The following is a 15,476-nucleotide window of genomic DNA, read 5'->3' as shown; positions in this document are numbered from 1 at the left end:
TGACTGACAGACAGACTCGCCTCGTACAGATAAGGGGAGAACTGGCACTTTGATTTTTTTGCCCATTTGACACGCTGGTCCAAATGCTACGTTCCATTTACACGGGAATGTGGAAGTCTTTGTCCCTAACAGCACTGCGTTCCATTTGAGAAGTCGGAAAAAGCATGAGCACAAACTGTAAAACAAATACGACAAAAGTGCTATTATGGTTGGAAATCCGAGTTCACAATTACGAGTTCCTACAACAAATGGACCACGTCTTCTTTTTAAGAACAAATAAGGAGAAGACTGTATAGGAAAAAGTTGGATAAGGACTAACTCTGTGCTCTGATGTGAACTTGTAAAGTTGAGTTCTCGACATAATGATCAGCGAAAAACAGGCACGAAAAACACTCATCTCTACCTCATCATAACAAAAGAGTGAATAGTTGTAACGACATGTGATATTTCAATTATTCATGTTTTAATCCAGATTTGATATTGTGTGTGGGGGGGTGGGTATTAAACATTAATGAGGATATTTTAGTTTCACAAGAAAGAGGAATTAGTCAAGGAGGCAGAATAATCAGCGTTACATTTGCTAATAAGATGAGAAGTTAATTATATTCCCACGAGCTGATAAAGTCCTTTTTTTACTTCTTTCTTGTATCATACATATTTCTCTGTAATAGTGGATGTTATCTGGCACCCACTCCTTCTCCTCCTCCTCCTCCTCCTCCTAACTTTGCCTCAGGCAGGAGACAGCGGTTGCCACGGCAACCGTGCAAATACAGACCTGTGCAAAGTTACAGATTCCCTTCATTCCAAAATTGGTAATCACAGAAATGGGAATCGTGAGTGCTTGATTTTTTTTTGCCCTTTCCTGATTGTTAACAACACATTTAACACGATGTCTCCAAAAATCTGGTGTTATTGCACAGATGATATACTCAGTGTTATCATTATTATTTGTAATATTCTTGTGTTTCCTGTTCCATGGAGGCTCGATTTAGACCACCGTCATCCTCCTCCTGACAGCTTGAACAGCAGACGGGGAGATTCAGGCAAACGGAAAAAGGATAAACTTTCTCTTCACTGCACAGAATATTTTTACATCCCTGAAGCCAAGAATCCATCTGACACATTAAATATAATAACGTCCACTGAACCGAAACAGAGTGAGAGTTTGCCCTGGAATTACCTGTCCCAAGAATTAAGTGAGCTATGAAAACTAATGTGTATATAATTGTGGTCAAACATTACATGAGGTTCTCTCTGAGATCATCATCACCTGCCGTGGGTTTTAGAGGCAGTTTATAAAGTCTTTATTACAATTATTATAGAATTATAGCTTAAGTGACAGTTTAAGGAAAAATATGTGGTGAAAGTCATAGAGTGAAGGGCATGAGTGCCGTCACAGGATGAGCCGTCCAACACAAGAATCAAGCCAAACAATGCCGAATTGTAGACCAGTTTTAAAAGACTTAACGATCCTTAAAACGTGGGTTAATCTCCAACAATTACCAGGGAAATGTCTTAATTCTCCATATTTAACAGAGGAGTCTGGTGTATTTCGCGACAGCACTGCTGATCGCGATCGACGAGTGGCATCACAAACCCTGCTGCTGTACTGACAACAAAAAGTGAGACAAATATGAATAAAATATGTCCTTTTAAAGAAATGTTTCCTTAAAATGTCCTCCAGTTTATTGAATATGAGAGACAGTATACGAGCTGGAGCCACAATGATTCATTAATGAATCAATTACTAATCGACTGCTATATTAACCATCATTAACCTATTTTGAGTGTTTTTATAAATAATTGAAACCAGTTATCTTATTGTTCAGCTGCTTAAATGTGAATATTTTTGCTCCATACATCAAAGAAATCAATAAAATTAAGTCATTTTAATTTGTGGACATAAGATGTTTGAGAGCGTCACCATCTCGAGGTTTGGGGAAACACTTTTCGACATTTATCAACGTTTTGTGACTTTTTACGCCAGTTAAAATAATTGACAGATTTGTCAAATATGAAAGAAAAATCAAGAAAAATCAATATGACAATACTGCAAACAATGAAAATCTGTACTAGTGTAATTTACTTGAATACAGTGTATTTATCTAATCACACCAATTTTTGGACTTATTTACTTATTAAGGCTGAAGGTACTTATCATAATTTGACTTGTTTCAAGGTTTTCTTCTAATTTTGCTTGAAACAAGTAATTTCCCCCTAATAGTGGTTATATTTTCTTGAGGCATTTTTTGCAGTGAATGTTTTATCATTTTATCAATCAGTATTTTATTAACATAAAATACTGATAGTCCACTTTCCAGTGAATGCATTCACACTCATTACTTAGTGCCATTTTGTAATTATAACATCCATAAAGAATAACCATTCACTGGCCTCTTGTACTTTCTCTCCCATACAAATACATCCTGTACTGTTTTTGCAGCTAATCTTCCAGCCCAAACCTTTTTCCCTTTTCAGATAAACCAGATAAATCAGCAGCATTTCTGACATTTTATAAACAGGGCCATGACTTAGACTTGGAGAAGAGAATTTCCCACTTGTTTTTATTAGAACATGTTCCCCCTGCTGCAGGTCCAGACCTCTTAATCTCCACCAAAACCTCAGCCAGATCCTTTGTCGAGCCAGTGTCTCTCTCTCTTAAGCCTGACCCACACTATAGAGGATTTTCAAATCTGACTTGATTTTAACTGGAATACACACTTTTTATTTGCAGTGTTGATCAATAATTACATAATACCCTTTCAAAATAATGTGTAAATTAAGTGTTGTAAAAGAGAGGAAAAGACACTTCTACACCTCTTTATAGACTCTGTTTGCTAATTCTTTCCCATCGCAGAAGACGTCGACCAATCACAGTGCAGTTCACAAATAGACAGAGGGTTCCTATTGGCTGTTCTACTACAACACAACCAACATTATAAACGATTTTCAATGTTTTAATCCCGAGAAAGACACAGACTAAGACGATCCAGTCAAGACGCAAGACCACACACACTTTAATCACGTTTAATCAAACGATTTCAGGGAGGAGATTCCTCCAGGGATTTGGGATCTCACAGAAACTTGCATGATTTAACGTGACTTCAGAATTTAAAGGTGGACTGTCGACGCCGTGAGTTAATAGCTCTCGTGTTTGCGATGTTTTTTGTGCTGAGAAATGCATAAAAACTATAGATGAAGTCATGGCTGAGAAGACAAGAAGAATCAACTTGGATTGTACAAGTTACGGTTCTAAACAAAAGTACGCAAAAGTAGTACCTGGTTCCCGGTCAACTCTTATTCGTTATTTCGGGTTCTGCTCACGTCCCAAATCGTTGTTAGGTCGTATAATTTGGACAGATAACCTTTAAAAAATCAGCCTAAAAGTGGAAGGTACCCACGATTGTCAGAAGGGCCAGATTGGGACCGAAATCTGGCCAATGGTCCTATAGTGTGGGGCAGGGATTACCAGCATTTACACAATGTTCCTCATCTCGACTGTTTACTGCAGTTTGCCATTTTTCTCTAACGCAAAAAGTGAGTTTTGTGACTCATCCTTGTGTTTTTTCCACAAATTAGCACTTGCTGACTCACCAGTGTCGCACAGAGAAAGTGTTCAGACGGACAGAGACGATGGATCTGCTTTATGACCTGACTATAAAATGTGAAGAATCCCTTCCCTGTTACTCCTTCCTCCTTCCTTCTCCTGGATTTGAAATAATGCATTTTCTCAGGCTTGAACGGTTCCACATTTCCCTTTTTTGCACACAGACTTTATCGATAACATTATTTCCAATGGAGTTAAAAAGGCAAAAATGTGACAGCACAACGGTTGGCTTTTCATCAGCGGACATCTGTAATATTTATGAACGAGGCATCGGCTAATAACATCTGACATTTGACCAATGCCTCCAAGGTAGACTGCCCTCACTGAAAAGTTCAAATAGTCAGCAAGAATGCAGGGGCTGCTGTGTGTGTGCGTGTGTGTGGGGGCGCGTGAACGTATTCGTGCGCACGTAGACATTTAAGCCTGTTTCCGTGGGAACTCTGCCAAAGAAACAGGGGAGGCTGGGTTTCAGAGTTTGAGGGGGTCACGCTGCTCCGGAGTGAGAAAGTTCTGCTTTTCATTACATCAACCCCATATGTCCACATATCTGCTCTGCCTCCCAGACTCCACTCCGTTTCCTGGAATTGTTATGTCAGTGCAGTGATCTCCAGTCCCCCCCCCTTCTCTCCCACCCACCCCATGTTTCTCTTTTTTACTCCTCAAAATCTAGCTATCAGTGTGAGCATGTCTGATTGGGTGTGATTAAAGGCGCCAATCACTCATACGGGCCGGCGGGAGCACGGGAGGCTGCAGCCCGCATGAGAAAATGAGTGTTTCCAGAGTCGTTGCATTCCACCAAAACATGGACTTCATTTGAATAATGCTACACAACTCTCTGGAGAGACTGACCAGCAAGACAGAAAAGAGCCCAGAGAGAGAGAGGTGGAGGAGGAGGAGGAGGTCCCCACTGCTCGATTTAGCAGAATAAATCTGCACGGCTTCACCATCCCTTTAATCTCGATCTTATTTTCTTTTTTTAACAGTCAGGGGAACCTAATTTAACTGACTCGAGTGAGAAAAGCTGTGCTCAAGTGTTTTTTTCAGAGCAAACCGACGTGAGGCTCCATTAGCCGGCGTTATTATGAGCACTATATTATCATTACATGGATGTATGGCGAGGACAGAAGAGCAGAGGCAGCACATTTAGGCCGGTTGATGGTCATTTTAACTTTAATGATGAGTGAGTGGAGCACGGGCAAAAGACCAAAAAAATACAGTTAGGTTTGATGCATATTACAATGTTTTAAATCATATGTACTGATGTGAGGCAGTACTTACAATTTCTATTGTTCGTGGACCAAAATAACTTGAAAATATAGTGGCATGTGTTTCACTTATATATATACATAAATATGGCTGAGTCATATAGATAAAGACCTAACACAGCTGCAGTGAGAACACATAAGCCTCAGTTAAATAAAACTGGAGGAGGGAATAAATCCCATGTACAGAGACAGACTAGGATGAGGTGACTCATCTGATATTTTTTTCCAGTGATTTGATTCAAATGTGATTTTGTGTCAACACTGAAAAGAGGCGTTTTGCCTTGTGCTGTCAGTGTTGTCGATTATGGATAATTGGTGTTTTTTAAATAATTAAAACAAGCGTTCTGATTTTTCAGCTTCTTAAATGTGAATATTTTCTGACTTCTTCGATTTAAAGTGTGTTGGAAACGCTTTGGTTCATCTAAGTGCACAACTCAACAAAAAAATACAACAAAAGTGTTATTGTTTTATCATTGACATAACTTAATTTTTGTTCATAAAATCAAGCCAACTTTGAACCCTGACATATTTCCATATTTCACAAATTCAATTCGATTTTTTTTTACTTGAGAACTAGTATTAGGGCCACGTGTAAAAAAAAAATAATTGAAAGAAAGAAAAATGAATAGAACAGCATGAATTCTGACTTTGAATTTTGAGTTTAAACTCAGAATTCTGACTTTCTTTGCCGAATTCCGACTTTAATCTCAGAATTCTGACTTTCTTCACAGAATTCCTACTTTAATCTTAGAATTCTTTTTTCTCATAATATTTCTGACTTTTTTCTTCATAATTCTTACTTTAATCTCATAATTCATGCTGTTTTATCTTATTTTTTTGTTTTTACATGTGGCCCTACTACTCTACCCGCTTCTTTTTGTCCCGCTGAATTTATAAAGGCCGTGTAGTGGGTGGATAAAGTCACATGGTCACCTTTTTTTTTTTTTCACACACAAACACACCCACATCCTCCTCCATCCACTCTCCAACTACTACACACACACGCGCACACACACACACACATACAGAGCAGCGGCTTCTGGAGTCTTTACTGTAGCAGCAGCAGCAAAGTTACTCCCCGCAGCTTTTTCCCTCTCTAACATCTTTTTTAAAATGGACCTGAATCGGAAATAAAACCTGTGAGGTCCACGTTTATCCACGGACACTCGACTTCACGTCGTCTGGAGGCAGTGGAGCACTTTAATTCAGGTATTTTCTTACCCGCGGGTCTCTCCATGCAAACTAGTGTGTGTTCGCTTTGTTTTAATGCTTCGGTAACTCCGGTGAATTCATGCTACTCTCGCGGTACTTCCAGCAGCGCGTGCTGTTGTTGTTTGTTAAAGTTGTTTCTCGAATTTTCTGGCTAACACGCTGCTTTTACTGGGTTGTTTTTAGTTGTATGTGTGTTGAAGCGGATTTATTTCCAGGCCTGGTGGATTGTAGTGAATCCCGAACCCCCACCACACCACCACCCCCACATCCAGGTAACACCCGACACTAAAGGCGCTAACAACCGTTTCAAACGGGCCACTTTACACCAACCTCTACCTTTGTTTACGGCTAGCTTTGTGGGAGAAGGAGGGAAAGTGTTGCAGCTGTTTCCCACTCATCTTATCCTCAACACAACCTTATCCCACACAAACAGAGGTGTTTCAAGGGATTTTAGGGGCCCCCAGCAAAAGGGAACCAGTGGAGGTTACCAGCTAAAAGACATACCCAAAGTAAAGGAAGAATTGCTCCACAATATTAAGGTTCATATGTATATCCTTGGTGTATAAGGACGTCTAGGGACCTCAGATAATGTAAACTAGTGATAGAAATAATGTGGCTGTTACTATGCCTGAGAAAATGTGAGAATAAACCAAAGGCTATTCTATCCTCCCCTATGTTTGTTTAGAGGATAACACCATGCTAACAAGATGCACAGATGCCATTGATCCCCTTTCACCAACTCCTTGACACACAATTACAAATAGACCAAATGTGATAGAATTTGAGCAAAAGGCAAATCGTCCACAAAGGGTTTTTAGTAAGGATATTGCTAGATATGGGCATCAGATATGCACAAAAGCCCGACAAGCAACAACCAAATGCATAATTTTGTCTCCAAATGGAGTAATGTCATTATACTAAACATATTCTTAGTTGAAAAACTGCAGATAATACAGTGAAAAAATACAAAGTAACAAATGTAATAAAAGATGCCAATAGTAGTAGTAATATATGAACGTCAATGTGTAATAAGCTGTTGTTGGCACTATATTACCATGTTTCCGACTGATTTACTGAACACACCATAAGCCTTGACCCCATCTTGCACTGTCATGTTTCTGCAACGTCTCAAAGCAGCCAGAGCATGCGTTTCATGTGTTCGATGTAGTTCCCTGGCATGTGTGGGAATGTTAGGGGTGATAAGAGGAGTTGGCCATTTGTTACAATATGCAGTCTTACCATTAGATGACTAATCTGTACACACTGTCCACACTACCCTGCAGCGTTCAAGCTTAGAAAACTGTTGTTTTAGTTTGAATTGGCAGAAAACACTTAACTCTGAAATGATGTGTTTTGCTATGAATGAAACCCTCCTTAGACATTAACTTTCAGTCTCGTAACAGAGATCCCTGCTCGCTACTGCCACACTGTAATGGTTTCATATGAAAATGCTGTTTTCATAAAAAGTACTCAGACAGAACACACCTGAAAACATGTGACCATTCAAGTACGCTTGGCTGCACGTGGCAGTGTAAACAGGAGGGTGATTCTTTCCTCAACAGTTGCCTGCATAGAGGGTGCTTGTTATTAGAACTACAGGGTTCTCATGGGTCCTTGAAACACTTGAAAGTTTGTGAATTTGAAAATAGACACGGATCATTTGAAACTGCTTGAATTTTGTGCAAGTTAAGTTGATATGTAGACAAATGTCTCCCTTGTTTGTTATGACGCCACCTACTGTTTCATGCCCTTCAAGCCATTGCCATGAGATTCCACACAGAACAATGAGCGAGTAACGTTAAGCAAGAGAGAGCAATTGACGTGATACCTGGGAAATGCAAATTCCAAGATCTCTGTCTCAACGAAGAACATTACAAAGACTAACTTTGACCCAGGATCCCAAAGACAATCACTTGTCCAGATGCAGAATCAGAATCGTGCCGCAAATCAATAAAAGTGGACGCCATATGGGCGAAGCGGCACTTACAAGTTGCCCTCCCATCTCAAGCCGTATGGTCCTTGAATTTGAGGGAATTTGTCCTAGAACGTCCTTGAATTTGATGTCAGCCAAGGTGTGGGAACCCTGGAAATAACAATGGTGAAAAGGCAGAGCAAATATTCAGTTATCCGGCCAACAACGAGGTGAAATCGAATCCGAAATTAGGTTTTAACTTAGTCTTTGTTTACAGCTTGTAGTTGAGTTGTGCCTCGATGATTTCCCCTGGTCCAGACTAAAACACTGCGGCTGAGTTTTCAACAAAGCCAATTTTTTTTGTTTTTCTTTCAAACTTCCCAGTTCTCAGAGCTTGAAAGCACAGTTGGACAGTGTGCATATCAAGTAGAATTTATGTGTTTTTCAATGGAAATAAGATTAATGTGGCTGAAGCAACAGCTTGGGTCAGAGTTTGGTATGAGGGGAACACAATAAGGGGAACACATCTTGAGAAAGAGACTGAATTTAACACAATGTTGTGAAGAGAAGAAAGTCATGTGACAAGGAAAGTAAAGTTTTTTTTTAGTTGGAGAAACTAGTGTTTGGGAGGGTGGGGGGAGAAAAACATGTTTTGAGTCATCTTTTTGTTGTTGCACTGTACTTCTGTGAGAAGAAAATTAAAACTCTTGTTGTGTTCAAAGCAGCTGTGACTAAATCATCCTCTTTATTCTCAACACAGTAGCGTCAATCATGTAACAATGTCCCCCTCTCAGTTGTGCCCCCTGTAATTACATGAGTCACCACACTGTATTCATCCATCCAGCATCTTTGTTATAACAGCCCCCCGTTGCCTTGACAGCCTGAACACAAGGTTAACCATAGTGTCTTCCTTTATACTCTCTTGTCAGATTCCTGAAGACGAGCAAAGGGGCTGTGCTGCCAGGACATGAGTCTCGTGGAGGTGAGGCAAGCGGCCAGGGCGTTGACCCTTCCCCTGTCTGGCAACGACCCCAAGGAGCGCTACTTCGACCAGGTCGATGAGAATGATCCCGAGTACCTTCGCTGCAAGAACATGTCGCCAGACCTGCGGCAGGACTTCAACATGATGGAGCAGAAGAAGAGAGTCACGCAGATCCTGCACAGCCCAGTATGTATCTCTCAGCTATGAATAAGTGCCCTCCTACACACAAGCTCTCTGTATGAGTAATAAGCAGCGCTTTTCGAGCAGGAGAGACATGATGTTCCTTCACTTAAGACAAACCCAAATGCTTTGGTTTTTATTTCTAATGTGAAGGTTATTTTGTAGGCACGGTTTACTGTGTAGAAATCTGTGTAGAAATTATTTGTATTTTCTAAACAAACTCAAAGAGTACAGCTACACTGCCGGAGATAAATTCCACCAGCATGTGTTTTTAATGTTGAATTTTTACAGATTTATATTCCAATATTGCCAGTAATTAAAAATTATGTGTAAAAATGCACACCCTGAATATACTGTACATCACGGGGTATTGTAGCAAGTATTAGTAATAAAATAAATGAAAACATTAGCAGCCAACCATAGCAAATACGAAACTCTATACATCTGTAAATGCAGAATTATAAAAGTATGTCTGAAGATTTGATTCAGAGGAGGCAGTCTTATTTACTCTGGCAGGGAGTTCCAGAGTCTCGTATTGTCATAGAAATAGACAAACAGTGTAACAGCCATAAAACCTGTTGCCTATAAAATCTGTTAACACTTGTTAAACACAGTTACAACCAAAAAAATAGAAACTGAACCCCGTAATATTTTTGACTGGTGGACTGGATAATGATAAATGGGAGAGGTGCGAGTGCAAGGTGGTGCAGTACACAGTGAAGTGCATGGAATTAAGGCGAGCACACACTCATCTGCGATTGCATAACAGGCCCAACAAGTAGACTTCATCTCGTCACCATGGGAACCGTGGTGGGATGAAGCAGAATGCCAGAGCTCAGCTGCAGCACACAGAGAGAAAAAAATAGTCCTGTTACAGGCTTAATGCCAAGAAGGGATAGTCAGGTTTAAAGCAATCTCTTCTGCTTTCCCAGACTTATAAAGAGGTCTGTGGTGGTGTTTGGTGATTTGTGGACAGTGGTAATAAGGTGGATCTGACAGCACGCTGTGCTCCGTGACACTGCTTGAGGAAAGCGCTGGCACGGGGTCAAGGTGAGGTCGTGTACACTGGCTCTAGAAATCAGGGCAACAGATGGCTGTAATTAGTTTCATTGGCCCATATTTTATCCCAGTGGTTCTCAAACGTTTTATACTAAGTACCAGCTGAGAAAATATTGAGCTCTGGAAGTAACACCATTATCACAAAAGTTAAAATACAGTGGTGTAAATAGGCTGAGCAAAGTCAGCTATGGACTTTTCACAGGATAAATAAGATAATTTGCTCTCTCATCATCCTCCTCTTCCTCACATATACTTCACACACACTGGTATAGGGGAATTAGATTAAGGTAGAGCAAGAGATAAGGTGACTAATTGTTATTATTTAATTTATTTAATTTAATTTTTGTTCGTTTCATTTTCTACACACTCCAAACTCATTTAAAATGAGTTATAACTCATTTTAAATGAGTTATAACTCATTCAATGTTGCTTTCAGATTATATCAATGGGCACATTATTAAAGGAAACAACTCTTAGGAAGCTTGCGTACCACTGGTGATACACGTACCACAGTTTGAGAACCATGGATTTATCCCATTTTCTTTCTTCTCCCTTCACCTGATTAAATATGATAACTGATGACAAATATTACACAAATCTGTCCCTCCAATCCACACTTTATGTCTGCACTGCAGTGTAATTATATACAGCATTTTCAATCTAAATAATGTATACACTGAATAATAAATACATGAAACAGGTCAGCAAAAACATTTCCAGTGTAGACCGTTTTACTATTAGTAAACACGGTGGGGTTTTCTCATGGGTAGAGCAAAAGTAGAGATCAGCTCTGGAGCTCCGGACGTCTCATGACTCAGTTTGTTTACACCGCAGTGAAGGCAGCGAACGCTTCTGCAAAAATGAACGGCACCAATTCCAGTTTCTGAGTCGTCAAATTTCACTGCACATTTTTACATCCACATACATCGAGTAACAAATCACAGAACCTGACAGGCTGAATATAAATGTTCTGTTATAATGCCCCCAGGCAGAGTGCTTTTCACAAGCATGGAAACAGCCAGACATCATCCCAGACCTGCAATATCTGGACATATCTTCAACTTTCTGATAAACTTTCCTTCATCCTACTTTGGAGAACGCTTAGATATCACAGTAAAAACATGTAAAACGGACAAGATATTAAAGCTAGTAAGTGTTGGACTCTGTACCTTATGTGAAGTCACTCAAAGTGGAATCTGTTGTTTTTTTAGACACACACCTACTACCCTGTAATTCCCACCCCCTAGTAGTTGGACTAAGAAAAGTGAACTGTGTTTAACCTATGATATATATTTGAGTGTTGAAATGTGCGACCACATGGGTATTGGAGGTTAACAGAGCTTAAGCTTTCATGTTTGTGTTTCTTCTCCATTTCCCCTCATCTCACCCTGAAAAGAAAGAAAAGTAATTTCTTATTTCTGTCCACAGATGTTTAAAGATGAGCTGGAGGGGTTGATTCAGGACCAGATGACGAAAGGCAACAACCCTACTGGTCTCCTCGCTCTGAGACAGATTGCTGACCTAGTCATGGCGAGCACCGTGGGAGGGGCCGGCCAGTTGACGTCGCCCATCAGTGAGTGGCAGCGCGTGTATTGCTGCACCATCCATCTCCCCTTTGCACCTGATTGTCATTCGCCTTGTATACTCTGCCTGTGTGCATTATGCACACTGAATATCTTCATTGTCGCCTGAGGAATTCTTAGGATTCTCGTGACCCTCTGGAAAAGGCAGAAAGCTGTTGACAGCGTTCTTTATTGTCAGTGTTTCTATTAAGTTGCCCTCATGACCAGCCTTGGTAATGAGTCACAGCGGTTTGCAGCACTAATTATTCGAGAATAACCTCGGTGCTTTGTTTTTCCGGCGAGGTCAGAGAACACCCTGAAGCTGAAGAGATTTATCAGGAGCATAAAGACTTATCAGAAATGTAAATGTTTGGAAAAAGTCGAGAGTAGAAAATGGCCAAAGCAGCCCTATTCATTTACGCATAAGTGGCTGTAAAGCAGACCTGTATCATTAAATGCCCTTATATGGTAGTTTAGTCCAAAATATCCTTCAGTTTAGAGTTCAGAGAGAGGCTTTTTTTAGGTTTCAGCTGCAGGGTTCATACAAGGGCTTTGAAATTTGGGTGAATTCCTAAAAATGCTTGAAATACTGGCTGTATTTCTTTAACTGAAATAGCTTACTGGCTGAACAGTTTGCTTATTAGATGGCGATTTTGAGCAAAATTCAATCGCTTTTGCTGTGATAGAAAGAGTGACATTTGGAGTATGTACAATATATATTCATATGAATTCATCACAGCTACATGGGGCTAGAAAATCATGAAAAATAACCTTAAAGGTGCTTGAATTTGACCACGTCAAAGGTGTATGAACCATGCAGGGATAGAGACTCAAGAAAATAGGGCTGTAACCAAAGATTACGTTCATAATCCATTATATTCTTGATTAACCAAGTTGTTTAGGTCCAAAAATTGCCAGAAAATATTGATTGGTGTCTTCTAGACCTCAAAATGATGATGCTCTCTAATGTGTTTGTTATATGGAGCAAAGAAACCAGAAAATATTCACATTTAAGAAGCTGAAAATCGATTGATCGCGACAGCCATAGAAGCAAACCACACAAATCACCTTTTAAATGTTTACAAATATTCTGTGCTTATACTGATGGTGTTATGTCCCGTGACAGGCTTTGGGATGGTGACTCCAGTCAACGACTTGTACGGCATCGAGTCGCCCTCCTTCGCTAAAGGGGAAAAGGCGAGTCGTTGCCGACTGGCCAGCCTCTACAGGCTTGTTGACCTCTTCAGCTGGGCTCGTTTTACAAGCTCCTACATTACTGTGAGTACAACTTCACAACTGCGCTCCAGTGCTCACCTGTTTATGTATGCAGCACGGTGGCCTGTGTATCATTATGTGAGTCTGCTGGAACGCTTAAAGGGGAACACACCTTTATTTATAAAAACCGGGATGCACAGGCGCTGATTGCGTGCAGAATTAAATAGGTTCCCAAATTAAATGATGTCTTGAGAAATGGTAGTTGGCCATAAAAGTCCAAATTTTGGACAGCAAGTCACCATGTTCTCAGTTTTTTTGTGACCTTTTAATGATGACTCAGCTATTACAAAAATGAAGAATGAACATTTTTTTACTTACTCCAAGAGGAAAAGAAGTGTTTTCAGATTGTTAGCAGCAGATAAAGCCGCCTAGAAACTGTTTATACTCCAAGCAGACGCTGTACGTCGTTGTGTAACTTCACAAATGCAGGAAGGAGTGACTTTTAAAGTGGCTGCTCGCAGGAGAATCTCAACAAAGTTATAAAAACAAATATTAGAGCGGCAACACTAAAGTAAACAATAAACAGGCCGCCTCGATGAGAGATGTTTTGAGGAAACTCTGCACGATGGATTGTTGTCATGGAAGAATGAGGTGCGTGGACAGTGAGTTTGATACGCTCCTTTCAAGATTTTTGACGTGTCAGGGACGTGTCAACATCCCTGCTTCAGAAAAGTGAGATTCCAAGAATTCACACCGAGATATGTGATGAAAACCTTTTGAATCTCAGGTGCTGCTTCTGCTTCGTATCTCATCTTCTAAGGCTTAGGTGATAAAGATATCAAGCAGAAGCAGAGACGAGAAAGCAGGTTTTATCTACCCACACTGTGATTTCTTTTTTTGGGGTGGGGGGGGGTTCAGAAATAGGAAAGCTTTTTTGTCTGTGTTGGTTCAGAGATGTCTGTGCCCTTGAATTGGCGAAATCATTCTCTCTGCATCTACCAGCTTCTAATTTGGTCTCCCGTGGTGTCACTGCTTTGTAACGAGATTGTCGACCCAGAAGAAAGGACTTGCATCATTAGAGTTAAAAATATACTGTACTTATATATAGTGTCTTATATCTCATGTCCCAGAATCTGCTGAGTGAGAAGCACATCTAAAACACTCGTAAAGTAGATGCTTCAGAATGTACATGATTATTATGTTGTATAATAAATAAGGATGCTCATGTTGTCTCAGGTGCGTGTCAGTAAAGAGCAGGACCACATTCTTATCAGCCCACGAGGTCTGTCCTTCGCTGAGGTGACGGCAGCAAATTTGGTAAGCACAATGTCTCTTTTTGTGTGTGTGTGTGCATGTATTATTATTATTATTATTATTGTTATTATATCTTTGTGGGGTCCAAAGACAATGTACAAACCTGTCTCTGTGGGGACATTTTGTCTGAGCACCCCCCTGGGAATGGGGTTTAAGTTAAAGGTTTGGCACTTGTGTTGTGATGGTTAAGGTTAGGGTAAGGGGCTTCGAGAATACATTGTGTTTATGATGTGTCCTCACTTGCATGTAAAAACAAGTGTGTGTATGTTTGCTGTCATTTTCCAATTGTGAGTCATAGTGCAGTGTCGAGTCATGGGTTGTCATGAGTTTCAGTACGTGCACACTGCAGAAATGCCCAGCAGTGTTTTTTTAATTTGTTTTTTGTAAACTGCCTGAATGGAAAAACCCTGAAATTTAAAAAAACCAAGAACTGGGCAGACGGACAGATTAGGGCGCGACGATATGGCTTAAAAATAAAATCTCTGGTTCTCTCACATCCAATTTGAATTATTCCTCAAAACAAAGTACAAATTACTGAGAAACTATATACAACAATCCCCTTAGCGTTAAAGTGCAACACAAATACAAGCCTTGAACCAAGCATATACACAAGATGGCAGGTCCTGCTGCTGTTAATAATGACAAAAATATAACTTTATTCAGCTTTCTCCTTTCTAATGCTTCACATTATTGTCGTTCACCATGTCAAAAGTAGGGATGAGCCGACACAACACTCCAGTACTAGTCAAAATCACTGGATCAGCTATCAGATCCAGTGTAAGAATGTAAAGTGAGTGCTGTTTATTTTCGTCTTTATGGAAGAAGAATAGTTGTTACATGTTCAGAGAATTGTGTCATAGTTTAAAAGGTTTTCAATGACTGTATCGGACTGATATCGGTATTGGTAGATACTCAAGTTTGTGATATCGGTATCAGCATCAAACACAAAAAAGTGTGATCGTGCCATCCCTAGTCAAAAACATGGAGAAAAAAATAGTTACTCAGGTCCAGCAGAAATAAATATACAATAAATACCCTAAACCAATAGTTATACTTAATAAATGATGCCTAAAACTTGGTTAAACCTACCATGGGAGCCCATAGTGATCAATTTTCCTTCAAAATCCACCAAAACTACAAATGCGAATTCAAATTCCCTACAACAGAC

The 15,476-nt window shown here is 40.0% G+C and overlaps 1 protein-coding gene across 4 annotated transcripts in view; it reads left to right on the top strand.

Annotated features, from left to right (window-relative positions):
* add3b (adducin 3 (gamma) b) overlaps positions 1-15,476 on the top strand; it is a 33,821-nt gene that overhangs the window by 2,719 nt on the left and 15,626 nt on the right. Inside the window, exons 1-6 of one of the 4 annotated variants that reach the window (XM_058651103.1) lie at positions 5,855-6,081; positions 6,285-6,356; positions 8,926-9,164; positions 11,646-11,790; positions 12,906-13,057; positions 14,231-14,311. In XM_058651103.1, the coding sequence (XP_058507086.1) occupies positions 8,964-9,164; positions 11,646-11,790; positions 12,906-13,057; positions 14,231-14,311 (579 nt within the window). In that variant the 5' untranslated portion in view covers positions 5,855-6,081; positions 6,285-6,356; positions 8,926-8,963. Of the gene's footprint in view, positions 1-5,854; positions 6,082-6,267; positions 6,357-8,925; positions 9,165-11,645; positions 11,791-12,905; positions 13,058-14,230; positions 14,312-15,476 lie in introns of those variants that run through there. The other 3 variants (XM_058651101.1, XM_058651100.1, XM_058651102.1) reach the window with 3 other exon arrangements.

This window comes from Solea solea, chromosome 15 (assembly GCF_958295425.1).
Source record: "Solea solea chromosome 15, fSolSol10.1, whole genome shotgun sequence".
Taxonomy (NCBI): Eukaryota; Metazoa; Chordata; class Actinopteri; order Pleuronectiformes; family Soleidae; genus Solea; species Solea solea.
Note: the sequence above shows the minus strand (reverse complement) of the source record. Positions and strands in the feature narration are given on the sequence as shown.